At 43.5% G+C, this 27,428-nt stretch overlaps 1 protein-coding gene across 7 annotated transcripts in view; it reads right to left on the reverse strand.

Moving 5' to 3' along the window:
- The window catches only part of usp19 (ubiquitin specific peptidase 19), a 218,843-nt gene that overhangs the window by 160,354 nt on the left and 31,061 nt on the right, over positions 1-27,428 (reverse strand). For all 7 annotated transcript variants that reach the window (XM_072280210.1, XM_072280211.1, XM_072280213.1 and 4 more), the window contains 2 exons: positions 22,496-22,624; positions 7,771-7,907 (listed from right to left, as the gene is read on the reverse strand). In XM_072280210.1, coding sequence (XP_072136311.1) covers positions 7,771-7,907; positions 22,496-22,624 — 266 coding nt within the window. The remainder of the gene's footprint in view (positions 1-7,770; positions 7,908-22,495; positions 22,625-27,428) is intronic.

Raw genomic sequence — 27,428 nt, forward strand, 5'->3', positions numbered from 1 at the left:
CAGATGGGTGGGGAAGGGGCAATGAAGTGAGAAGCTGAGAGGTGATATGTGGAAAAGGTAAAGGGCTGGAGAAGAAGTAATCTGACAGAAGAATGGACCGTGAGAGAAAGGGATAGAGGAGGGGCACCAGGGAGATGTGATCAACAAGTGAGAAGAGGTAAGAGGCCAGAGTGGACAATAGAAGAAGGGGGAGGGAGATAAAAAATTATCAGGAGGAGAAATCGACGTTCATGCCATCACATTGGAGAATAACTAAATGAATTATGAGGTGTTGCTGCTCCACCATGAGAGTGGCCTCATCATGGCAGAAGAGGCGGCCATGGACCAACATTTTGGAACGAGAATGGGAGTAAGAATTAAAATGATTGGCCATGGGAAATTCCATTTTTTTGCGGATGAAGCAGAGGTGCTAAAGATAATATAGACAATGTGGCATACATGGACTTCGAGAAAGATCTTACTGAGCTTATCAGCAAAGTTGAAATATAAAAGGGACAGTGGCAGCACGGATACAAAGTTTGTTCAGTAACAGGCAGCAAATCATGATGAATAGTTGGATTTCATACTGGAGGAAGGTGAACAGCAGGACTGGTGTTAGGATTATTGTTTTTTTGATTTATGAAAGATGCAGACTTGGAGCGAAAGCCACAATATCTAAATTTTCAACACACCTTGGCAGCATTGTGAACCGTGAGAAGGAGAATGATAGAGAGTAGGATATAAACAGGTTGGTAGAAAAGGCAGGTGCGATGGAAAAGCAAAGCAGGCTAATGCACTTTGGTAGGAAGAGTGAGGAGAGGATGAGATGAGAGTTGATAAAAGAACATGATATTCTTTCATAAATTAGTTACGGCACAGGAGGTCATCATATAGCTTTGGGCCTGTATTCACAAGAATTCAGAAGAATTAGGGATAACCTTGTTGAAACCTATCAAATGGTGAAAGACCGTGATTGAGCGGATGTAGAGGTGATGCTTCCTCTGGTGGGAGAGTCTCAGACCTGAGGACACAGCCTCAGAACAGGGGGCGTCCTTTTAGAATGTAGATGAAGACGAATTTCTTTAGCAAGAGAGGGGCGAATCTGTGGAATGCTTTGCCACAAGCAGCTGTGGAAGCCAAGTCTTTATGTATACTTATGGCAGAGGTTGACAAGATTATTGATTGGTCAGGGCATGAAGGCAGGAGACTGGGTCTGAGAATAAAATTGGATCAGCCATGAAGAAATGACAGAGCAGACTCGATGGGCCAAACAGCCCAATTCTGCTCCTTTATCTTAGGGTAATGTTCTGAAAGGGATGCTGGATCTTATGAACACACAAGCCACTGAAAATGGGAGGGTGTACTGACAAAGCAGTTAATAACACAGAGTGTTTCATCAATGCAGAAAGCGAGTATAAACACAGAAGTCATGCTGAACCTTTGTACAGCACTGATACAACCTCACCTGAACCATTGTGTCCAAAGCTGGGAACTACACTATAGAATAAATATTATGGTATTAGAGTCCAATGACATTTAAAGGAGGGTTTGTGGGATGAGGGATGATACTTACAAGGCTATCCAAGAGGGGTCAGGGGACCAGGAAAGCGATATTTGATAGGGTGCTGGACACATTGAATGGAAGGTTATTCCCCTTCATCGAAGGGTGGAGGTCTCAGGGACTACAGGCACAAAGCTGAAGAGATTTAAAAAAGACACATTGATGCAAAGTGTGGTTGGAATCTGCAATGCACTGTGTGAATCTGCACTGTGCAATGCAGACAGATTCCAGAGACAGAACTGAATAAAAATACGGTCCGGACGAACCTGCGAGGCTAGAGAAAAGACCAGCAAGCAGAACAAATGGAATTCCATCCCCCCCCCACCCCCCCCAGCACCTTTCTTTCTTCCATGGCCTTCTGTCTCTTTCACCAATCAACTTCCTAGCTCTTTGCTTCATCCCTTCCCCTCCAAGTTTCACCTATGGCCTGGCGTTTCTCTCTCCCCTCCCCCCACCACTCAAATCTATTCCTTAGCTTTTTTTCTCCAGTCCTGCCAAAGGGTTTCAGCCTGAAACGTTGACTGTACTTTTTCCTATAGATGCTGCCTGACCTACTGAGCTCCTCCAGCATTTTGTGTGTTTTGCTCAGATTTCCAGCATCTGTAGATTTTCTCATTTGTACACTGGTACAGTGTTGTCATGGACACAAGGAGCCAAATGACCTCCTTCTGTGCCTTAACCAATTTATGAAAGAATATCATGTTTTTACCAACTCTTATCTGATTCTTTAACTTTTCCTACATTACATCTCATAACCTTGCCTTTATTCATTCTCTCCCATCACAAAACTGATCACCCCATTTCCTCTTCTTTAAATCAGTTACATCTCCACATCCCCAGTTAAAAAATGTGTTTCACCTGCTCCTCTTTTGAGTTTCCGAAGGTGATGTGATTTTCTGTTGCTAACATAGTTACTTAAGCAGTGAGCCACTACATGCCGTAATATAAGGAAATTGTCTTTGGAGATCCAAAACCCTTTTCCCATGGGTGGAAATGGCTAAATCAGGGGTCATAAGTTTATGATTGGAGGAAAGTATAAGCAGGATGTCAGACATAAGTTCTTTACACAGTGGTGGGTGATACGGGTGGTGGTAGAGACAGCTACAATAGGGGTATTTAAGAGGCACATGGATGATAGAAAAGTGAAGAGCTCTGTGGAAGGGAAGGGTTAAATTGATCTTAGAGTAGGTTAAAAGCTTCCAGCCAATACTTTCATTTTGACCATACCTAGATGACCAACAGGTACAGTGGCATGCAAAAATTTGGGCACCCCGGTCAAAATTTCTCTTACTGTGAATAGCTAAGTGAGTAAAAGATGACCTGATTTCCAAAAGGCATAAAGTTATACATGCAAACACGAGGAAATCTACAGATGCTGGAATTTCAAGCAACACATAAAAATTGCTGGTGAATGCAGCAGGCCAAGCAGCATCTATATATAGGAAGTGGTACAGTCGACGTTTTGGGCCAAGACCTTTCATTAGGACTAACTGTAAGAAGAGATAGTAAGAGATTTGAAAGTGGGAGGGGGAGGGGGAGATCCAAAATGATAGGAGAAGACAGGAGGGGGAGGGATGGAGCCAAGAGCTGGAAAATTCTGTAAGAATTTTGGGCCGTCTTGCATGCATTGCTCTTTTGAGGTCTATCCACAGATTCTCAATGATGTTTAGGTTGGGGGACTGTGAGGGCCATGGCAAAACCTTCAGCTTGCGCCTCTTGAGGTAGTCCGTTGTGGATTTTGAGGTGTGTTTAAGATCATTATCCTGTTGTAGAAGCCATCCTCTTTTCATTTTCAGCTTTTTTTTTTACAGATGGTGTGATGTTTGCTTCCAGAATTTGCTGGTATTTAATTGAATTCATACTTCCCTCCACCAGTGAAATATTCCCCGTGTCAGTGGCTGCAACACAAACCCAAAGCATGATCGATCCACCCTCGTGCTTAACAGTTGGAAAGGTGTACTTTTCATGAAATTCTGCACCCTTTTTTCTCCAAACATATCTTTTCTCACTGCAGCCAAAAAGTTCTATTTTAACTTCACCAGTCCACAGGATTTGTTTCCAAAATGCATCAGGCTTGTTTAGATGTTCCTTTGCAAACTTCTGACGCAGAATTTTGAGGTGAGGACGTAGGAAAGGTTTTCTTCTGATGCCTCTTCCATGAAGGTCATATTTGTGCAGGTGTTGCTGCACAGTAGAACAGTGCACCACCACTCCAGAGTCTGCTAAATCCTCCTGAAGGTCTTTTGCAGTCAAACGGGGATTTGGATTTGCCTTTGCCTTTCTAAAAATCCTATGAGCAGTTCTCTCGGAAAGCTTTCTTGGTCTTCCAGACCTCAACTTGACCTCCACCGTTCCTGTTAACTACCATTTCTTAATTACATTACGAACTGAGGAAACAGCTAGCTGAAAACACTTTGCTATCTTCTTATAGCCTTCTCCTGCTTAGTGGGCATCATTTATTTTAATTTTCAGAGTGCTAGGCAGCTGCTTAGAGGAGCCCAAGGCTGCTGATTGTTGGGACAAGGTTTGAGGAGCCAGGGTATTCATAAAGCTTTGAAATTTGCATCACCTGGCCTTCCCTAACGATGACTGTGAACAAGTCATAGCCCCAACAAGCTAATTAAGACTTTGGTAAAAGTTATCTGAGAGCTCAAATCTCCTGGGGTGCCCAAATTTTTGCATGGTGCTCCTTTCCTTTTTTTCCCACTCTAAAATTGTACAAAACAAAAATAATACACTAATCTTGCTTAAAATGTTGAAAAGAATGTTTCATCTTTAACTTTATGACTTTTGGAGATCAGCTCATCTTCTACTCACTTAACTATTCACAGTAACAGAAATTTTGACTAGGGGTGCCCAAACCTTCGCATGCCACTGTAGCTCCTCCAACACTTCAGCTCTCAGCTTGGATGGTACAACTCACAATCTCCACATACAAGGAAAAAGTTCACCCCAGAGGGGGATCTGGAATTTCTGCTGCACATTTCAGCCATTTTGAGTTGCCATGTACACCTAAGACAGTCTGGAGTCTTTTCTGGTTTCCCTTTGCATCAACTCTGCCACTACAGGAGACTTTCACTTTCCATTAGGGAGAACATGTCAAGAGGAATGTTCTCTTTTGTACATTCTTCTTAACAGAAGTGCTTTAGGATGTATTGAGTATACACCAAGACAAATATACTGAGTATACCGAAGGAACTCCCCAGCATATTGCTCAAGATTTCCAGCATTTGCAGAATTTGTGCTCCAGATATCTTACATAAAGAAGAGCTTGTTCAATTACTTGTCACTGAAACCAACTACCCAGGAAATAAAAAGAAATCATGTGGTACAAGGGACGTTGACCGTAGTCTCAGAGACCAATGTGAAAGTGGGTGCTTTAGTTGTAGAGCCTAGGTCAGGCCTAACTTGGAACAGTCTGTCCAATTTTAGGCACTACTTTTCATAAAAGCCACACTAGACATGGGAGGGGTCAAACAAAAGTAAACAAAGATGAAAGGAGATCTAAAAGGGAAGAGATTGCTGAGCCTCTGGCTAGGATCTTTATGTCCTCGTTGTCCACGGGAACGGTACCGGAGGATTGGAGGGAGGCGAATGTTGTCCCTTGTTCAAAAAAAGTAGTAGCGACAGTCCGGGTAATTATAGACCAGTGAGCCTTATGTCTGTGGTGGGAAAGCTATTGGAAAAGATTCTTAGAGACAGGATCTATGGGCATTTAGAGAATCATGGTCCGATCAGGGACAGTCAGCATAACTTTGCAAAGGGCAGATCATGTCTAACAAGCCTGACAGAGTTCTTTGAGGAGGTGACCAGGCATATAGATGAGGGTAGTGCAGTGGATGTGATCTACGTAGATTTTAGTAAGGCATTTGACAAGGTTCCACACGGTAGGCTTATTCAGAAAGTCAGAAGGCATGGGATCCAGGGAAGTTTGGCCAGGTGGATTCAGAATTGGCATGCCTGCAGAAAGCAGAGGGTAGTTGTGGAGGGAGTACATTCGGATTGGAGTGTTGTGACTAGTGGTGTCCCACAAGGATCGATTCTGGGACCTCTACTTTTCATGATTTTTATTAACGACCTGGATGTGGGGGTGGAAGGGTGGGTTGGCAAGTTTGCAGCTGACACAAAGGTTGGTGGTATTGTAGATAGTGTAGAGGATTGTCGAAGATTACAGAGAGACATTGATAGGATGCAGAAGTGGGCTGAGAAGTGGCAGATGGAGTTCAACCTGGAGAAGTGTGAGGTGGTACGCTCTGGAAGGACAAACTCCAAGGCAGAGTACAAAGTAAATTGCAGGATACTTGGTAGTGTGGAGGAGCAGAGGGATCTCGGGGTACATGTCCACAGATCCCTGAAAGTTCCCTCACAGGTGGATAGGGTAGTTAAGAAAGCTTATGGGGTGTTAGCTTTCATAAGTCGAGGGATAGAGTTTAAGAGTCACGATGTAGTGATGCAGCTCTATAAAACTCTGGTTAGGCCATACTTGGAGTACTGGGTCCAGTTCTGGTCGCCTCACTATAGGAAGGATGTGGAAGCATTGGAAAGGGTACAAAGGAGACTTACCAGGATGTTGCCTGGTTTAGAGGGTATGCATTATGATCAGAGATTAAGGGAGCTAGGGCTTTACTCTTTGGAGAGGAGGAGGATGAGAGGAGACATGATAGATATTAAGAGAAATAGATAGAGTGGACAGCTAGCGCCTCTTCCCCAGGGCACCACTGCTCAATACAAGAGGACATGGCTTTAAGGTAAAGGGTGGAAAGTTCAAGGGGGGTATTAGAGGAAGGCTTTTTTTTACTCAGAGAGTGGTTAGTGCATGGAATGCATTGCCTGAGTCAGTTGTGGAGGCAGATACACTAGTTAAGTTTAAGAGACTACTAGACAGGTATATGGAGGAATTTAAGGTGGGGGAGTTATATGGGAGGTAGGGTTTAAGGGTCAGCACAACATTGTGGGCCGAAGGACCTGTACTGCGCTGTACTATTCTATTCTAAAATAGTTAAGTTATAAAGTTTAATTAGAGAAACAGGACTTAAAAGATCCAGAGTTTAGAAATCATGTGCTCCCTTTGTATACAATAAAGGTTTCAGTAGTAAACTAGAAGTCTTTTCTGGAGATCATAACAGATCTTAAAGTTACAGATGAACCATTTAGGAATGAAATAATGTAGCACTTTATGCACAGTAGGGATAATAGAATTTCTCCATAAAAAGCTATGGATGCATGCATGTGTATCAAACTATTCAAGGCTAAAAGAAAGATTTTCTTGCAAGTGAAAGAACTTGGAATAAAGATGGACACAGAAAAATGGGCCCAGAAGTCAAGGCCCAAAGATCAAATTTGTGACTGGTGTCCTGGGGATGAAGTACAAAGTTGGAGGGCCAATGTCAGGCTCAGAGGTGGCCTCCCTGTGGGTGGGAGGAATGCCTGTTGTCTTGTTTTGTTACTGTTGTTTGTGCTGTTTTACTGAACAAGGTGGGTGTGCTACGTTGATGCCAGAATGTACCCCTAGCATATTCTTGGGTGTGCCGGTTGTCCATGCAAGTGATGCATTTCATTACATACATCGATATACATGTGATAAATCAATCTGAATCTGAAACAAAAGAAATGGTGTGAAGAACTCAATGGGTCAAGCAGCATCTGTGTAGGTAAAAGGTGAAAGTCAATATTTTGGGTTAAGACTGAAAGGGAATCGGAAACTCTGCCTGTGCAGAGCAATACAAAAGGAAGTCAGTTGGAAACAGGTAGACAATTGGTGAAAGGGCTGAAGAGCAGATGGAACTAGGTGGTGGGAGGATTCATGAGATGGCGGGGGGTTGGAAATCAACATTGTCAGGTGAGTGAGAGAGAGATCAGGGAACTTGCAGTGTTGGTCAACCGTAATTGGAAATACAATTGGAAACCCAACTGAAATTGGGTTGTAAACTTGTGGAAATGTTTTTACTGAAAAGAAAAAGTTGGACAAGGAGCGACCTGAGTGGCAATTAAGATGAGGAGCGTAGAAATCTTACACAAGGTAGTGAATTACTAAAATTCTCTGTCCCAGAGTTGTGGAGACTTGCCCATGAAAGAACATCACCTGCAAATACATACTGGCCATGGGTGCCATGCCCCATCCAAGGGAAGAACCAGAAAAGGCACTTAGCCCACTGAATCTGCAACCACCTCGGTGAAGAACAGTTTTGAGAGAAATAACATTTGTTACATATGCCAGTGATTTACTGTACCATGAGTGATGACCATGTGTATAGAGGAATCTTCTTTGGCATAACAAGCTGCAGGAACTTTCCCTTCTCCTTGTACTGCAACTTAGTGCACGAGCTCTCAATCTCTTCATGGAACTGACAACTCCATTGGCGTCCATCTATGTTACAAGGTGTCACAGCAAGACAAAGTACAAGGTTAAATGAAAATTAAAATATATCTATATTTTTTTTTAAAAGAGTACAACTTAGTGAAACTTGAGCCATTTTGCTGCATTGACAGCCTACATAGCTCCTTTTCCAAATGCAACACCCACAGAATGCTGGAGAAACTCAGCAAGTCAGGCAGCACCTATGGAGCTGATGAAACATCGCCGCCCTAAACATTGACTCTTTATTCCCTATCCCATGATTAGTTAAGTTCCCTCAACATTTTTTGTGTTGCTCAAAATTTACAGCACCTACAGACTCCCATTTCAAATTCCCATTTTAATAACTGTGACTTCATATAAAGGTCAAAGTCAAAATCGAATGAACAGTTTCAAATCAAGTTCAAATTATTTCAAGCCTTCTCCAGCCGATAGCTAAAGGGGGCTCAGGATATTGTGAAATACAAATGCAGATGTGATCTGGCAAGGAACCTCAGCAGACTGTAAAGGCTCCAACATGCATGGTAAGATAGGCCCCTCACAGAATGAAAAAAAATTGAATAGGAAAATGGCAGAGAAATTAAACAAATATTTTGTCTGTCTTCATAGTGCAAAGTAATGTCACAGAGCAGCACAAATAGTGAATAAACTGAAAGTTAGCATTAGTTAAAGAATGCAAAGGAAAACACAGTGGGACTGTAAGGCAATAAATCCTTGCAACTTGATGACCTGCATCCCAAGGCTTTGAAAGAAGTGGCTGTGGAGATTCAAAACGGCAACTGGACATTGCACCAAAATTCCACAGCTCCCGTGGTAGTGAAGGTAACCCCACCATTTACAAAAGGGGATTGGTGGAAGATGGGGGAGAAAAAAAAATCAGCAAACCTAGCAACACCTTCCAATTTCCTAAACCTCCTACAGACAGCACCTGTTTTCCCCCTAGAGGACATCTGTTTAAGGTGAGTGAAGTTAAGTTAGGGGAGATGCCAGAGGTAGAAATTTTTAAAAAAACAGAGTGGTGGGGGCCTGGAATGCACTGCTAGGCATGGTGGTAGAGGTTGCTATAATAGAAACATTTAAGAGACTCATATGGGCACAAGGATACAAGGAAAATGAAGGGAAAACACGAGGAAATCTGCAGATGCTGGAATTTCGAGCAACACACATTACATCTCTCAAGGAAAATGAAGGGTTATGGGTTATGGGTTACGTAGCTAGGAAGGGTTACATTGATTGAATAGGTTAAAAGGTCAGGTCAACGCCATGGGTTCAAGGATCCCGTACTGTGTTATAATGCACTATATTCTATCACTTCCTGCATATCTCCTTTAGATTTGCCCCCTCTCACCTTAAACCTATGGTTTCCAATATTTCAACATTTTCACAACGGGGAAAAAGATGGAAACTATTTCTACCTCTCATAATTAAATATTTCTATCAAATCACCCTTCACCCTTCACTATTCCAGAGTGAACAATCCAGATTTACCCAACCTCTCTTTTCAGCCACATTCCGGTGACCCTCTTTAAAGTCACCACATCCTTCACATGATGTGGCAACAGTTACTCTACTCTTTGCTGCACAGAGGCTGAAGCTGTGGGCCTGCTCTGGACTTCATGTCTGCGGGCTCTGCAACATTTACTCCGCTATGCGCTGAACTGATGCTGTGGCTGTGGTCTGCTCCATCTGTTCCAGGCTTCCTGTCTGAGGACTCACTTTCATTCTAAATGCTATTTGCTTGCATATGACCGGGCAGACTCAACATGTATTTATATGAGAAATTGAATTTGACAATTTGTTCTTGTATCTAGCAGTCCATCACAGGCAATGTTTTCCAACCACTAAGCACAAGAAAGCAAGATCCAACGAGGACCCCACCATCCAGGCCATGCTCTGTTCTTGCTATTACCATCGGGAGCTTTAGGTCCCACACCATCAGGTTCAGCAACAGTTACTACCCTACAACTATCAGGCTCCTAAACTTCACTCACCTCAACTCTGAACTGATTCCACAACCTATAGATTTACTTTCAGACACTTTACAAATTACGTTCTCAGTTTTTTATATGCACAATTTGTCCTTTGCACATTGATTGTTTTTAAGTCTTTATACTTTTCATAAATTCTATTGTATTTCCTTATTTTCCCGTGAATGCCTGCAAGAAAATGAATGACAAGGTAGTACATGATATCATATACAAAATTTGATAATAAATTGACTTTGACTAGATAAGAGGGCCTTTCTGATAATATTTGAAAAAAACGCATGCAGTGGCACAGATTGAAGAGCTGTTGCCTCAATGCCAATGGCCCAAGTTCAACCCTGACCTTCACCACTGTGTGGAATTTCTATACTCTCCTTGGGACTGCCTGGGTTCTGAGAACTCAAATTTCCTCCCATCTTCCAAAGACAGGGAAATTAGCAGGTTAATTGACCACTGAAAATTGCCCTGAGTGTGAAGGTGAGTGGCGAAACCTAGGATGGCTTCAATCAGTAAAGAACGTGTAAAATGGGGTGTCTGAGGGTCAGCGAGGACTCAGGGGATCAACGGGTATGTTTCTGCATCTCTCTACGACGGAATGCAGAGCTTTAATAGTCAAAGTAAATTTATTGTCAAAGTACATATACTCTCAGAGATTCATAAACACAAGAGATTCTGCAGGTGCTGGAAATCCAGAGCAACACACACAAAATGCTAGAGGAAACACACATAATACTGGAGGAACTCAACAGGCCAGGCAGCATCTATGGAAAAGAGTACAGTTGACGTTTCAGGCCGAGACCCTTCATCAGGAATGGAGAAAAAAACATGAGGAGTCAGTCAGGAGGGGGGAGGGGAGGAAAAACACAAGATGATAGGTGAAGGGGGGTGAAGTAAAGAGTTGAGACTGGTGAAAGAGATACAGGGCTGGAAAAGGGGGTATCTGATAAGGGAAGACAGAAGACCACGGAAGAAAAAAAAAGTGGGAGGGAGGTGATGGGCAGGTAAGAAGTAATGTGTAAGATTGGTTGGGGGGGGTGCATTACCAGATGTTCGAAAAATCAATGCTCATGCCATCAAAGTTGGAGGCTACCCAAAGACTGTTTGGGGCCCTGAATGGTAGTGAGGGAGGAGATGTAGGGTCAGGTGTAGCACTTGTTCCGTTTGCAAGGATAAGTACCAAGAGGGAGATTAGTGAAGAGGGACAAGTGGACAAGGGAGCCACGTAGGGAGCGATCCCTGTGGAAAGCAAAAAGTTGGGGTGTGGGGGGGGGGGGGGAGAGAAGATGTGCTTGGTAGTGGGATCCCGTTGGCAGAAGTTACAGAGAATTATGTGCTGGACATGGAGGCTGGGGGGTGGTAGGTGGGGACAGAAGGAACCCTATCTCTGGTGGGGTGGTGGGAGGATGGAGTGAGGGCAGATGTGCGTGAAATGGAAGAGTCCTTCCAGGTGACACCACATGTCACCTGCAAGTCTGTTAAGGTCATCTACTGTATCTGGAGCTCCCGGTGTGGCCTCCTGTATATCAGCAAGACCTGATGTAGATTGGAAGACTGGTTCGCCGAGCACCTACATTCCACCCCCTAGAAAAAGCAGGATCTCCCAGTGGACACCCATTTTAATTCCACTTCCCATTCTCATTCTGACATGTCAGTCCATGGCCTCCTATACTGAGGCGATGAAGCCATACACAGGTTGGAGAGGCAACACCTTATATTCTGTCTGGACAGCCCCCAACCTGATGGCATGAACATCAATTTCTCAAAGTTCCAGTAATGCACCCTCCCCACTCTTCACCATTCCTCATTCCCTTTTCCCCTCTCTCACCTTATCTCCTTACCTGCCCATCACTTCCCTCTGGTGCTTCTCCCCTTTTCCTTTCTACCATGACCTTCTGTCCTCCCCTATCAGACTCCCCCTTCTCCAGCCCTGTACTTCTTTTGCCAGTTAACTTCCCAGCTTTTTACTTCATCCCACCTCCCCCTTCCCAGTTTCACCTATCACCTTGTGTTTCTTCATCCCCTCCCGCTCCTTACCCTGACATCTTTTTTTTCCTCCAGTCCTGATGAAGGGTCTTGGCCCGAAACATTGACTGTACTCTTTTTCATAGGTGCTGCCTGGCCTGCTGAGTTCCTCCAGCATTTTGTGTTGCTTGGCCTTCCAGCATCTGCAGATTTTTCTTGTTCGTGATTGAAATACTAGGGAAACGCAGTAGGTCTGGTAGCATCCATGGAAGTTAATAACCAGCTGATGTTTTGGGCCAAGACCCTTCATTAGGTCTGGACAGGAACGGGGAAGAAGACAGAATAAGAAGGTGGAGGGAGAGGGAGGAGTGCAAGCTAGAAGCTATTTGGTGAAGCCAGGTGGGTGGGGGAGGGAGGCATGAAGTAAGAAGCTGGGAGTTAATAGGTGGAAAAAGTAAATGGCTGGAAAAGATGGAATCGAATGAGAGTGGACAATGGGAGAAAGGGAAGGAGGTGGAGCACTAGGGGGAGATGATAGGCAGGTGACAAGCGGTAAGAAGTCAAACTGGGGAACTGAAGAAGAGGTAAGAAAATTACCAGAAAATGGAGAAATTGATGTTCATGCCTTCACATTTGAGGCTACCTAAATGCAAAACAAGGTGTCATTCTTTCAACCTGAGCGTAACCTCATTGTAGCAGAAGGAAAGCCGTGGATCGACAAATTGGAATGGGAATGGGGATAGGAATTAAAATGGATAGCCACCAGGAAATCCTGCTTTTTTGCAGATGGAGCTGAGGTGCTTGACAAAGCACTGAGAGGCTACTTTATTAGGTATACCAGTGCACTTGCTCATTAGGTACACAAGACATAGGAGCAGAGATAGGCCATTCGGTCCATCCAGTCTGTCTACCATTCCATCACGGGTCATTTATTATACCCTCAACCCCATTCTCCTGCCTTCTCCCTGTAACCTTTGAAGCCCTGACTAATTAAAACGCTATCAACCTTTGTTTTAAATGACTTGCCCTCCATGGTCATCTGTGGCAATGAATTTCTACGAATTAATTACCCTCTGCTTAAAAGAAATTCCTTCTCTTCTAAATAAAGATTCCTCTACTCTGAGGCTGTGCCCTCTGGTCCTGAACTCTCCCACTATAAGAAACATCCTCTCCACATCAACTATACATAGAAACATAGAAAACAGGTACAGGAGTAGGCCATTCGACCCTTTGAGCCTGCACCGCCATTTATTATGATCATGGCTGATCATCCAACTCAGAACCCTGCACCAGCCTTCCCTCCATACCCCCTGATCCCTTTAGCCACAAGGGCCATATCTAACTCCCTCTTAAATATAGCCAATGAACTGGCCTCAACTGTTTCCTGTGGCAGAGAATTCCACAGATTCACCACTCTCTGTGTGAAGAAGTTTTTCCTAATCTCGGTCCTAAAAGGCTTCCCCTTTATCCTCAAACTGTGACCCCTCGTTCTGGACTTCCCCAACATCGGGAACAATCTTCTCGCATCTAGCCTGTCCAATCCCTTAAGGAATTACACGTTTCAATCAGATCCCCCCTCAATCTTCTAAATTCCAACGAGTACAAGCCCAGTTCATCCAGTCTTTCTTCATATGAAAGTCCTGCCATCCCAGGAATCAATCTGGTGAACCTTCTTTGTACTCCCTCTATGGCAAGGATGTCTTTCCTCAGATTAGGGGACCAAAACTGCACACAATACTCCACGTGTGATCTCACCAAGTTCTTGTACAACTGCAGTAGTACCTCCCTGCTCCTGTACTCGAATCCTCTCGCTATAAATGCCAGCATACCATTCGCCTTTTTCACCACCTGCTGTACCTGCATGCCCACTTTCAATGACTGGTGTATAATGACACCCAGGTCTCGTTGCACCTCCCCTTTTCCTAATCGGCCACCATTCAGATAATAATCTGTTTTCCTATTCTTGCCACCAAAGTGGATAACTTCACATTTATCCACATTAAATTGCATCTGCCATGAATTTGCCCACTCACCCAACCTATCCAAGTCACCCTGCATCCTCTTAGCATCCTCCTCACAGCTAACACTGCCACCCAGCTTCGTGTCATCCGCAAACTTGGAGATGCTGCATTTAATTCCCACATCCAAGTCATTAATATATATTGTAAACAACTGGGGTCCCAGCACTGAGCCTTGCGGTACCCCACTAGGCCTTTCAATATTTCGCAGGTCTCAGTAAGACCCCCTCTAATTCTTCTAAACACCAGCAAGTACAGGCCCAGAGTCAAATGCAAATGCGCTTCATATGTTAACCCTTTCATTCTCAGAATCATTCTTGTAAACCTCCTCTAGAAACTCTCCAATGTCAGCATATCCTTTCTTAGATGAAGCCCAAAATTGCACTCAATTGATCATTGCCTTATAAAGCCTCAGCATGTTGGAAAAAATACTCTGCGGCCACAGTCATACTTTGAATGCGATAAAAGAGACTGTTTGTTGTTGACGGTGAATTACCTCAGCTCCATCACAGAAGAATCCCTCAGGACGGTGAAAGTCCTAATGCTTTCACTTCCTTTCCATTACAGAACCAGAGATGGTGGGATGGTGGCTGGTTGCTAAATATTTAATTCTGTTAACAAATCCTCTGAAAATTCAAGCTATTTAACCTGCAGTCAATAAGACCTAGACAACAGTGTGTAAGTACATGTTCATGCCACAAAACTATCAGGCAACAATTGAAAAGTCTAACTATCCAACTTCACATTCAATGAGCTTGTCATTGCCAAGTCCTTCATTATCAACATCGTTGGGACCACAAGACCTAGGAGCAGAATTAGGCCATTCAGCCGATCCAGTCGACTCTGTCATTCCATCATGGCTGATCCCAGATCCCACTCAACCCCATACATCTGCCTTCTCACCATATCCTTTGATGCCCGACCGATCTCGAAATTATCAGCTTCCACCTTAAATGTTCCCATGGACTTGACTTTTACCGCAGACTGTGGCAAAGCATTCCACAAGTTCCCTCTGTTCTACGGGCGCACCCCTCAATTTTGAGGCTGTGCCCTCTAGTTCTGGATACCGCCACTATAGGAAGCATCCTCTCCGCATCCACCTTATCTAGTTCTTTCAACATTTGGTAGGTTTTAATGAGATCGCCATGCATTCTTCTACAAACGTTTGTAGATTCAGATTGGCCCAAAACTGCCAAATGATCCTCACATGTTAACCCCTTCATTCCCAGAATCATCCTTGTCAACCTCCTCTGGACTCTCTCCAATGACAACACTTAGATATGGGGCCCAAAACTGTTGACAATACTCCAAGTGCGGCCTGACTAGTGCCTTATAAAGGCTCAACATTACCTCCTTGCTTTTATATTCTATTTCCCTTGAAATAAATGTCAACATTGCATTTGCCTTCTTTACCACAGACTCAACCTGTAAATTAACCTTCTGGGAGTCTTGCACAAGGACTCCCAAGTCCCTCTGCATGCCTGATGTTTGAACCTTCTCCCCATTTAGATAACAGTCCAGACTATTGTTCCTTTTACCAAAACGCATTTTCAGTAGGTTGAGTGGACTTGGCCTTCTCTCCTTGTAGTGGCAGAGGAAGAGAGGAGACCTGACAGGGGTGTATAAGATGATGAGAGGCATTGATCATGTCGATAGTCAGAGGCTTTTTCCCAGGGCTGAAATGGCTAACACGAAGGGGTGCAGTTTTAAGGTGCTTGAAAGTAGGTATAAAGGAGACATCAGGGGTAAGTTTGTACATGAAGAGAGTGGTGAGTGCGCGGAATGGGCTGCCTGCAACAGTGGTGGAGGCAGGTACAATAGGGTCTTTTAAGAGACACCTGGATAGGTACATGGAGCTTAGAAAAATAGAGGGCTATGGGTAACCCTAGATAACTTCTGAAGTACATGTTTGGCACAGCACTGTAAGTTGAAGGGCCTGTATTGTGCTGTATGCTTTCTACGTTTCTATACATTTCCCCACACTGTATTCCATCTGCCACTTTTTTGCCCATTCTTCCAATTTGTCTAGGTCCTTCTGCAATCGCATTGCTTCCTCAGCACTACCTACCCCTCCACTTATCTTTGTATCATCCACAAACTTTGCCACAAGCCATCAATTCCATTATCCAAATAATTGATAAACAATGTGAAAAGCAGCAGTCCCAATACTGACCCCTGAGGAACACCATGTCACTGGCAGCCAACCAGAAAAGGCCCCTTTTATTCCCACTCACTGCCTTTTGCCTGTCAGTCATTCTTCTATCCAGGCCAGTATCTTTCCCGTAACGCCAATAGGATTTATCTTGTTAAGCAGCCGCATGTGTGGGACCTTATCAAACGCCTTCCGAAAATCCAAGCAAATGACATCCACTGCCTCTCCTTTGAAAACCCTGCTTGTTACTCTCTAGAAGAACTCTGAGTTATCAGAGGGTTGTGGTTCTGTGGAATGCTCTGCCTCAGAAGGAGTGGAGGCCAGTTCTCTGGATTCTTTCAAAAGAGTTAGATAGAGCTCTTAAAGATAGCGGAGTGAGGGGATATGAGGAGAAGGCAGGAAAAGCGTACTGATTGCAGATGATCAGCCATGATCACAGTGAATGGTGGTGCTGGCTCGAAGGGCTGAATGGCCTACTTCTGCACCTATTGTCTATCAGGCAAGATTCTCCTTAACAGAAACCATGTTGACTTTGACTTATTTTATCATTAGTCTCCAACTACCCCGAAACCTCATCCTTAATAATAGACTAATAATAACACTTTCACAACCACTGAGGTTAGGCTAACTGCCTTAAAATTTCCTTTCTTTTGCTGTCCCCCCCCCCGCCTTAAAGAGTGGAGTGACATTTACAATTTTCCAGTCCTCCTGGACCAGACAGAATCAAGTGATTCTTGAAAGATCATGATCAATGCATCCGTTATCTCTCCAGCAACCTCTCTCAGGACGCTGGGAAATAGTCCATCTGGTCCAGGTGACATCCACCTTTAGACCCTTGAGTTTGCCTTGCACCTTTTGTTTTGTAACACCAATGGCACTCATTCTTGCTCCCTGACACTCACGAACCATTGGAACACTGCTAGTGTCTTCCACAGTGAAGACTGATGCAAAATACCCTTTAAGTTCATTTACCATTTTTATATAACTTTTATATAAGAGTTCTAGTATCCTGCTTTACATTACTGGCTAGTTTGCTTTCGTATTTCATCTTTTCCCTTCTTATCGCTTTTTTCATTTCCTTTTGTTGGATTTTAAAAGCTTTCCAATCATCCAACTTCCTGCTCACTTTGCTAACTTATATCCCCTTTCCTTGGCTTTTATGCAATATTAACTTCCCTTGTCAGCCATGGTGCCTACCCCTGCCATTTGAGAACTACTTCTGTGGGATACATCTATCCTGCACCTTGTGAAGTATTCCCAGAGGCTTCAGCCACCTTTGTTCTGCCATCAGCCCCGCAAGTACCCTCCTCCAATCCACCTGGACAAGCTCCTCTCTCTCGCCTCTGTAATTCCTCTTATTCCATTGTGATACTGATACATCTGACTTATGCTTCTTCCTCTCAACCTGCAGTATGGACTCAATCATATTATGATCACTGTCTCCAAAGGGTTTCTTTACATTAAGCTCCCTAATAATACCTGGGTTATTACGTAACACCCAATCTCAGATAGTCCTTCCCCAGGCAGGCTCAAAAACAAGCTACCCTAAAAAGCCATCTTGTAGGCATTCAAGATTTTTCTCTCTTACGATCTGACACCAACCTGATTTTCCCAATCCCCTTGCATATTGAAGACCCAATTAGAACTGTGACATTACCCTTATTAGATGCCTTTTCCAGCTCCCTTTTGCAATCTCAACCCCACATCTTGGCTACTATTTGGAGGCCTATATATGATTCCCATGATGTATTTTGACCCTTAGTTTCTTAACTCCACCCACAATGATTCAACATTCTCTGACCCTATGTCACCTCTTTCTAAAGATGTAATTCCATCTCTTACCAACAGAGCCACACCACCACCTACGCCTTCCTGTCTGTCCTTGTGATACAAAGTATATCCTTTGATGTTAAGTTGCCACCTATGGGGTCCGTTGAGCCACAACTCAGTGATGCCCGCAATGTTATACTGGCCAATCTCTAATTGCACTACGAGTTTGTGCAAACACGAGGAAATCTGCAGATGCTGGAATTTCAAGCAACACACATAAAAGTTTCTGGTGAATGCAGCAGGCCAGGCAGCATCTCTAGGAAGAGGTACAGTCAACGTTTCGGGCCGAGACCCTTCGTCAGGACTAACTGAAAGAAGAGCTAGTAAGAGATTTGAAAGTGGGAGGGGGAGGGGGAGATCCAAAATGATAGGAGAAGACAGGAGGGGGAGGGATGGAGCCAAGAGCTGGAAGCTCTTTCTTTCTCTCTCCCTAGGCCTCCCGTCCCATGAGCCTCTCCTATCCCTTTTGCCAATCAACTATCCAGCTCTTGGTCACTTTGCCTGTGAGATGGCTTCCCAGTGATTGTACCTGGACCTCTTGTAACAATACACAATAAATATACCCTCAGTGGCCACTTTATTAGGTACACCTGCTCATCAGTGCAAATATCTAATCAGCCAATCATGTGACAGCAACAATGCATAAAAGTGTGCAGACCAAACATCAGAATGGGGAAGAAATGTGATCTGAGTGACTTTGACCATGGAATGAATGATCGTTAGTGCCAGACAGGCTGGCTTTTGTATCTCAGAACCTGCTAATCTCCTGGGATTTTCATGCACAACAGTCAAGTCCCTTTTTATTGTCATTTCGACCATAAACTGCTGGTACAGTACACAGTAAAAACGAAACAACACAAACTACAGTCTATAGAGCAGACATCTCACCCTGCAAAAACTCATTTCAGGGAGGTAGCACCATCAATTTGCGGGACACTCCCGGGAGAGGTGGGATGTCTGCAATAGAGTAGCTCCTTAGCAGCTGGCCAGCGAGTTTAAATAACTTTAGCTATGCTAATGAACGAATGACACCTGTTAAACTCACCTCAACATGTCTTTTACAGTCTTAACCCACTATGGGCAATAGAAAAGTCACCGTTGCAAACAGTACAGCAGCAACACTGTCATTATTTTGACCCCTATTAGGCAGGGGTACACTTTAGTGTAGTCAGGGGTGATGAACGTTTTTTTTGGAACACTCTGCCATGGTGCTCTCTCTCTCTCCCTCTCTCGCTCACTCGCCTTCGCTCTCGCTTGCTTTCGCTCTCGCTTTCTCGCTCGCACGCTCTCTCTCGTGGTCGCTCTCGCACTCTCTCGCTCGCTCTCAAAAAATTGATTTCCGTGATATTGTATATAATTTGCGGCCATCAGGGAGCCACTATTAATATGCGGGAGACTCCCGGAAATTCTGGGAGAGGTGGGATGTCTGATAGAATTTAGAGAGAATGGCACAAAAAACAAAAATAACATCCAGTGAGCAGCAGTTCTGTGGGTAAAAATGCCTCATTAGTGGGACATTAGAGGAGAATGACCAGACTGGTTCAAGCTGACAGGAGGGCAACAGTGACTCAAATAACCATGTGTTACAACAGTGGTGTGCAGAACAGTATCTCTGAATGCACAACACATCAAACCCTGAAGTAGATGGACTACAGCAGCAGAAGACCATACCAGATTCCACTCCTGTACCTAATAAACTTTGTAGATGACCACGTGGCCAGAGTTGGAGCACTGCAGTGCTGGGCAAAATATTGGAAGAGTTTTGAGTATTTAAGCGTGTTGATTCAGGAGCCAATGCAAATCAGTGACTATGCATTTAATGTGGTAAGCTCTGATGCAGACTGGTCAGGTTTCTGACAAGTTACATCCATGTTTATATGGACCAGAGGTTCCAACTCCATTAGTCATTAATGGCAGGTATATAGTAGATTATCCCACTGTCAATATTCTGGACATTTGGCTTGGGTATACACATTCAGTACTTCCACTGAAGTCAGACACTCATTGGCTTTGTGTGCTGTATAACTATTAATTACTTTAATCAACTCAATGAGCTGTGGCTTTTCTCACAAAAGCTGCCAGTTCCACCACTGGGCTCTTCAAACAGCAATGTCATGTGTAATTTGCTCAAGATTAACACATGCAAAATGCTGGAAGAACTCAGCAGGTCAGGTCAAATCCCTTTCAACCCTTTTCTCCTGCCTTCTCTCTTTAACCTTTGATGCCCTTACAAATCAAGAAACTATCAACCTCCACCTTAAATATACCAAATGACTTGGCCTCCACACTGGTATGTGGCAAGGAATTCCAGAGATTCACTACCTTCTGGATAAAGAAATTCCCCTTATCTCAGGTCTCAAGGGATGTCCCTCTATTCTGACACTCAATATTTCAGGGCTCCTGATGCAGGGTCTCGGCCCAAAACATCGACTGTTTATTCCTTTCCATAGATGCTGCCTGACCAGATGAACTCCATCATTTTGTGTGTATTACTCTGGATTTCCAGCATCTGCAGAATACCTTGTGTTTATTATCGCTTGAGAATAAATGGTTTAGAAAAGAAACCTAGTATCATACATATGTAAACAATGAAAATGTGCCCTTCTAGCCCACCTCATAAATATCGATTGCCATGTTTACCTATGCTAGTCCCATCCGGCCATTAAGTACTCCACCCAGCTTCCAGACTGATCTACATACCCCTGTATTGTTTAAACATTCTTCACCTTCATTGCCTCCAAGTATTCTTGTGTTGACTGCAAACCTACTAATCAGACCACCAACATTCTTGTTCATTTATAGACATGACAAAGGCCCCAGCAACAATTAATGTTGTACAGCACTTAGTATAAACCAAGTTAGAAAAACACTCAAAATTATACATCTATTAATATTTAAAGATCAGTTGGACAGGTACATGGATAAGAAAGATTTACAGCAGGGTTTCCCAACCTTTTTATGCCATGGACCAATACCATTAGGCAAAGGATCCAGGTTGGGAACCCTTAATTTAGAGGGATATGGGCCAAACCTGGCAAATAGGACTAGCTTAGATGAGCACCTTGGCCAGCGTAGGTGGGTTGACTCTAAATACCACTTTCAAGATAATTTTGTCATGATGCCTCCAATCCTATGAGTCTTAACATGCTGGATCATGTAAATTCCACACAGATCATGTCTAACCCTCTGCCTTCATCCATTTCCCAAGTTTGTTCCTCAAAAGCTTCAGATTTGAAGGACATGATCTTCCCTGCACAAGACCATACAGACACCTCCTAAATCAGTTCCTGCTTCTGATATACATAGCTTTTAGGATTGTCTGACCTAACTTGCCAAGGTCATTTCATGGCCCTGGTTTGCCTTTCCATTCTCTTAAAATCTTTCTGTAATCCCTTTAAGCCTTGTGACTCATTCAATAGCCACACACTTTTTCCCAGGGCAGAAACAGCTAGTACAAGAGGGTATAATTTAAGGTGTCTGGAGGAAAGTATTGTGGAGGATGTAAGAAGTATACACACAGAGTGATGCGAACACCCTGCCAAGGATGGTGGTAGGGGCAGACAGGTTAGGCTATCTAAGAGAAAAATGGAGGACCACGTAGAAGGGAAGGGTTAGATTGATTTTGGACGTTTAAAAAGTCGACACAACATTGTGGGCTGACAGGCCGGTTCTGCGCTATGTTTAATGATATGAATATGCAACAGCTCTCTCGATTCACAAGGGTCAGAAAGAAACCATAACAGAGAGGTATTTACTAATTAGCCACCAATCTTTCTGAAATTGTACTGAACACACAAAGTGGGAATACAAAAATTAAAAAAAACAGTGGACATGGAGAAGTCACATGATGTAGCTAAGTAGGGACCAAACCCAGGAAAAGATCTTGATGAACAAGGAGGATTTAGTTAAATGAATTGCAGATAACAATAAAAGTAGGCAAACTATCAGAAGCTTTAGCAACCTAGGAGAAGGAGCAACTGAGCTGAAGGATCAGAGAGATTTGGGGTTTGGGTAGTGTTGGCAGTAGGTCATGATACAGAGTAATAAGACATTATCTTCTGGAGCAGCATCACATCAGTGCCTTAATGACAGTACAGGAGTGGATGATAGAGTACTTCAGGTTTAGAAGCAAAGGAAGGAATGGAAGGATGGTGTTGACAGCAAAGTAAGTCAAGAGAAATCCAGAGGGTGGCACCCATGAGTGAAAGATAAAGTTCTTAAAGATTTAGTTTTATTTGTCACAAGTACATTGAAGCATACAGTGAAACGTGTTGTTTGTGTCAAATCAAATCAGCTGGGCAACCTGCAAGTGTCACCACACTTCCAGGACTAACACAGCTTACAACTTACTAACCCTAACTGTATACTACCCACACAGTCACAGGGAGAACGTACAAACTCCTTACAGACAGCAGCTCACATTGAAGCCTGGTCGCGGGCACGGCAAAGCATTGTACTAACCACTATAGCATCTGTAATAAAGACTAGGGAAAAGATAAATTAAATGTACAAAAGAAACTTTAAAAAACTCAGCGACCTGGCAGTGGAACAGTTTATCATTACACACCTGCAACCATGTCCCAAAGGTTGCTCCTTGCTGTGCATGTAAATTAAAAACAGCAACAACTTTCCCAGCACGCATCAACAGCTCACCTGGTAGTGTAATGATGCAGTCAGAGTCTGTGAAAGCTGCATCAACCTCATCAACCTTTAGGTTTCCCTCTCCTGGCTTCAACTTCACAATAACCTCATCTGCATTCTGTTTCCAGTCAACAAACAGATCTGTAAGACAAAGCAGATTTACAGGAAATTAACAAACAGATCAGATTAACAGTCATTAAACAGCCATATACCATTGTAACAAATTCAAATGTCAAAACTGAATAATTATTAGGCTAGCATTTCCTTTGTATAACTAATCAATTTAATGGGAAGGTAGCTGCCCAGATAACTTAAAAGTACAACTTCTTGGAGTAATATTTTGCTGATCACAAGAGATTCTGCAGATGCTGGAAATCCAAAACAAGACACACAAAAAACTGGAGGAATTCAACAAGTCAGGCAGTCTACAGAGTGGAATAAATAGTCGGTGTTTTGGGCCGACACCTTTCATGAGGGCTTGAAAGGTGGGGCAAGGGGTAGGTGGGGGTGGGAAAAAGCCAAAGGTAGTGGGGAAGGGAAATTTCTCCACCCCCCCCCCCCGCTTCTCTCTTTCCATTCCCCATTTTGGTTCCCATTTCACCTGCTGGTCACCATTCTCTAGTTCCCCTCCTCTGTCCCTTTTTCCCATGGTCCACTCTCCTCTCCTATCAGATTCCTCCTTCGCTGGCCCTTTACCTTTTCCACCCATCATCTCACAGCTCTTTACTTCTTCTGTCCCCTTTTCCAGTCCTGATGAAGGGTCACGACCTAAAATACCCTCTGTTCATTCATGTCCATAGATGCTGCCTGACCTGACTTCTTCCAGCATTTTGTTTGCTTTGCTTCACTTTGTATTTTTTGATGTGGGAGTACAAAACAAATCTGAACCAAACCCACAGATCCTACAAGATGCTGGAAAGCCACAGACACAAAGTACTGGAGGAATTCAGGTCAGGCAGCATCAATGGAAAGGAATAAAGAGCTGATGTTTTAGGTCAAGACCCTTCATGAGGACTCACTTAGTTCCAACTACCAAGACTCAGTTTATATTGTTACCATAACTGGGCAAGTGACAACAAAGAGTAAAATATGAGTCAGGATACGAGCTGCCTATCAGTGAAGGAAGAAGGGAACAAGCCCAAAGACCTTACCACTGCCACAGTGTAAAACACCCCAGCAATAAACAAAAACTAGCGTTTGATAGCAAATGTCAAACAGTTAACTGGGATGAACCCTGTGCAAATGCAGGCCAATCCTTTAATCTGGATGAAGAACTGGTTGCAGATACCCATGAAATTATCTGCAATCCAAAGGGGAAATGTTCTCCACCCATTAGGCTGTGGTTGCTTAGGCATGTTTGTTGTTAAAGCACAAGGAAAGCTATAAATGAATAGGCTGCCGGCTGCCTTTCATTAGTATGGTTGATTTGCCCTCGGGCTGAACTCCTCATCTGTAAGTTCCTCAAAGCCCTCAATTCCCCATTGCTCCAATAATGTTTACCTCTTTGTACCTAAGTATGGTACCAGAATGTACAGAATTCCAGAAATTCAGCACTCTCTGAGAAGATCCGACATATTTTGGTTTTCAATGACCATCTCTCATGATTCTCCCATGGTGAAAACAATCTCAGCATCACTTCTGTCATGCCCTCCCATAGTCCCTCATTCTTTGCAATTCCAAATAAGGATTGAATATCTTTAGTTGCTATGACAAGGCAAAACTGTCATTCTGGGAAAAAGCCAACTGAATCTTTTTCATTAGTATATCCTTTCTTCAATAGGGAGCAAAAATGCAGTGCTCCAGGTGTGACTTCACTCATACCCCACGCAATTATCATGGAGTTTTAGTAAAGTACAGCACAAAGAAGCTTTTAGCCCATTTAGTTCATGCCAAAACCATTTAAACTGGCTACTGCCATCAATCTGAACCAGGACCACTGCCCTCCATACTTCTAAATCCAGCTTGCGTGCATTTATGTTGTCAGCTTGCTCCACTCTTACAACCCTCTACGTGAAGTTTCCCCTCATGTTCACCTTAAACTTCTCATCTTTCACTCTTAACCAATCACCCTAAGATGTAGGTAGGTGATCAAAACTGCACACAATACTCCAAATTAGGCTTCACCAACGCCTTATACAACTTCAACATAACATTCCATCTCCTGTACTCAACACATTGATTTACGAAGGTGACTGTGCCAAAAGCTTTCTTTGGGCCCTATCTACCTGTGACAACACTTTTAATGAATTATGGACCTGTATTCCCAGATCTCTTTGCTCTACCACTCTTTTATTTTTAGAACTTTTCTTAAACAGCAGAATCACATTGGCTAACCTCCAATCCTCTGGACCTCTGCTGTTGCTACGAATAATTTAAATATGTCTGCTAGGGCCCCGGTAATTTCTGCACTTGCCTCCCGCAGGGTCTGAGGGAACACCTTGTCAGGCCCTGGGGATTTATCCACCCTGATTTGCCTCAGGACAGCAAACACCTCTCTTTCCATAATCTGTATAGGGTCCATGAAGCTGATGCCACTTTGCCTCACCTCTATAGACTATGTCTGTCTCCTGAGGAAAAAAAATTGTAAAAAAATTATTATTCTTTTTAAAAGATCTCCCCCATCTGTTTTGGCTCCACATGGATTACCACTCTGCTCTTCCAGAGGATCAATTTTGTCCCTCGCGATCCTTTTGCTCTTAACATATCTGTAGAATCCCTTAGGATTCTTCTTCATCTTTTCTGCTAGAGCAACTTCATGCCTTCCTTTAACCCTCTTGATAACTTTAAGCATTCTCTTACATTTCTTATATTCCATAAGCACCCAATTTCCTACCTGCCTATACCTGCCATGCATCTTCTTTTTTTTTCTTAACCAGGGCCTCAATATCTCTTGAAAACTAAGGTTCTCTACATTTCTTATCTTTACCTTTTATTCTGACAGGCACATACAAGTGTTGTGCTCTCAAAATTTCACTTTTGAAGGCCTCCCACTTACTAAGTACACCTTTGTCAGAAAACAGTCTGTCCAAACCACACTTGCCAGACTATTTCTGATACCATCAAAATTGGCCACTCTCCAATTTAGAATCTCAACCAGTGGCCAGACCCATCTTTTTGCATATTTACTTTGAAACTAATGACATTGGAGTCCCAATCAATATGTAGAAAGTTAAAAATCACCTACTTTCACAACCTTATGCTTCTGCGTTCTCTCTACAAATTTGTTCTTCTAAATCTGACTCGGGTGATCTATGATTTCCCCTCATTAATGTGGTCATACCTTTCTTATTTCTCAGTTCCACCCATAACAGCTCACTAAACAAGTTCTCCAAACTGTCCTAACTGAGTGCTGCCGTGACATTTCCCCTGATCAATAACACCACCTGCCCTCCTTTAATTCCTCCTGCTCTGTTGCATCTAAAACAACAGAACCCCGGAATACTGAGCGCCAGTCCAGACCCTCCCACAACCAAGCCTCACTAGTGGCTACATTATCATAATTCCAGGTGTTGATCCATGCCCTGATCTCAACCACCTTTTCTGTGATACTTCTTGCATTGAAATATACGCAGTCACACTATGCACAACCTTTTGATTCCTGACTTTGTCTGAGGTCTTGCTAACATCTGTCTCCACAACTTTTCCACTAATTGTTCTCACCCCCTGCAACTATAGTTTAAGCCCCACTGTGCAGCACTAGCAATCTTTCCTGCTAGGATATTAGTCTCCTTCTGGTTCCGGGGCAAAACACCTCTTCTGTACTGGCCTCACCTTCCCTGGAAGAGAGGCCAATGATCCAAAAATCGTATGCCCTCCCACCTACACCACCTCCTTCGCCACACATTAAACTGTATAATCTTACCATTTCTGGCCTCACAAGCATATGGCATGGGCAGCAATCCTGAGATCAGAACCCCAGAGGTCTTGCCTTTTTACTGAACTACCTTTGCAGAACTTCGTCACTCTTCTGACACGTTATTTGTATCTACATGGACCACAACCTCTGGCTGTTCACCTTCCCTCTTTAGAATGCTGAGGACTCAATCTGAGATGACCCAGACCCTGGCACCCGGGAGGCAAGATACCATCCAGGAATCTTGTTCTCATCCACAGAATCTCCTTACTATTCCCCTAACTAATGAATCCCTTATCACCACAGCTCGCCTCTTCCCTTCTGAACCACAGAGTCAGACTCAGAGCCAGAGACTTTCCTCTGTTAGGCTATCCCCCCACCGACAGTATCCAAAGTGATATACCTGTAGCTGAGAGGGATGGCCATGGGTACTCTGCAGTGACGGTTTAACCCCTTTTCCCTTCCTGGCCCAAAAGGTCCACTATTTACTGTTTTTCATGGATGCTGCCTGGCCTGAAGAGTCCTCCAGCATTTTGTGCATGTTGCTTCGCATTTCCAGCGTCGGCAGATTTTCTCGTGTTTGTGGTTGTACCTCTCCATATGTCTCCATCACACCTTCAGCCTCCCAAATGATCCTGTGTTCATGCAGTTCCAGCTCCAGCTCCTTAACACGGATGCACTTCTCACAGGTACAGTTGTCAGGGGCACCGGAGGTCTCCCTGCCTTCTCATTACCCGCAAGAATAGCATTCAGCTCTCCTGTCTGGCACCTCTACTGTTCGAACTGAGCAAATGTAAATAAAGGGGAAAAAAATTCTACATCTTTTATTTTACTTGTAATACTTCTCATTTCTGAATACCAACCATCTCACAATAAAGGCCGATGTGTCATTTGTCTTCCTAGCTCAATGGATCTGATGGCTCTCATTTTGTGATTTATGTTCAAGGACACCCAGGTCCCTCCAAAAGATTTTTTGTCACGATGGATAAAAAAAAGGGTTAATGAGATCAGGTAGAAAAATTAAAGCATACAAAAACAGTTACAATTACTTTGTTATGCTTGAGGGATCTAAAACCTATTCCTGCTTCTCTT

This window comes from Mobula birostris, chromosome 16 (genome assembly GCF_030028105.1).
Source record: "Mobula birostris isolate sMobBir1 chromosome 16, sMobBir1.hap1, whole genome shotgun sequence".
Lineage (NCBI taxonomy): Eukaryota > Metazoa > Chordata > Chondrichthyes > Myliobatiformes > Myliobatidae > Mobula > Mobula birostris.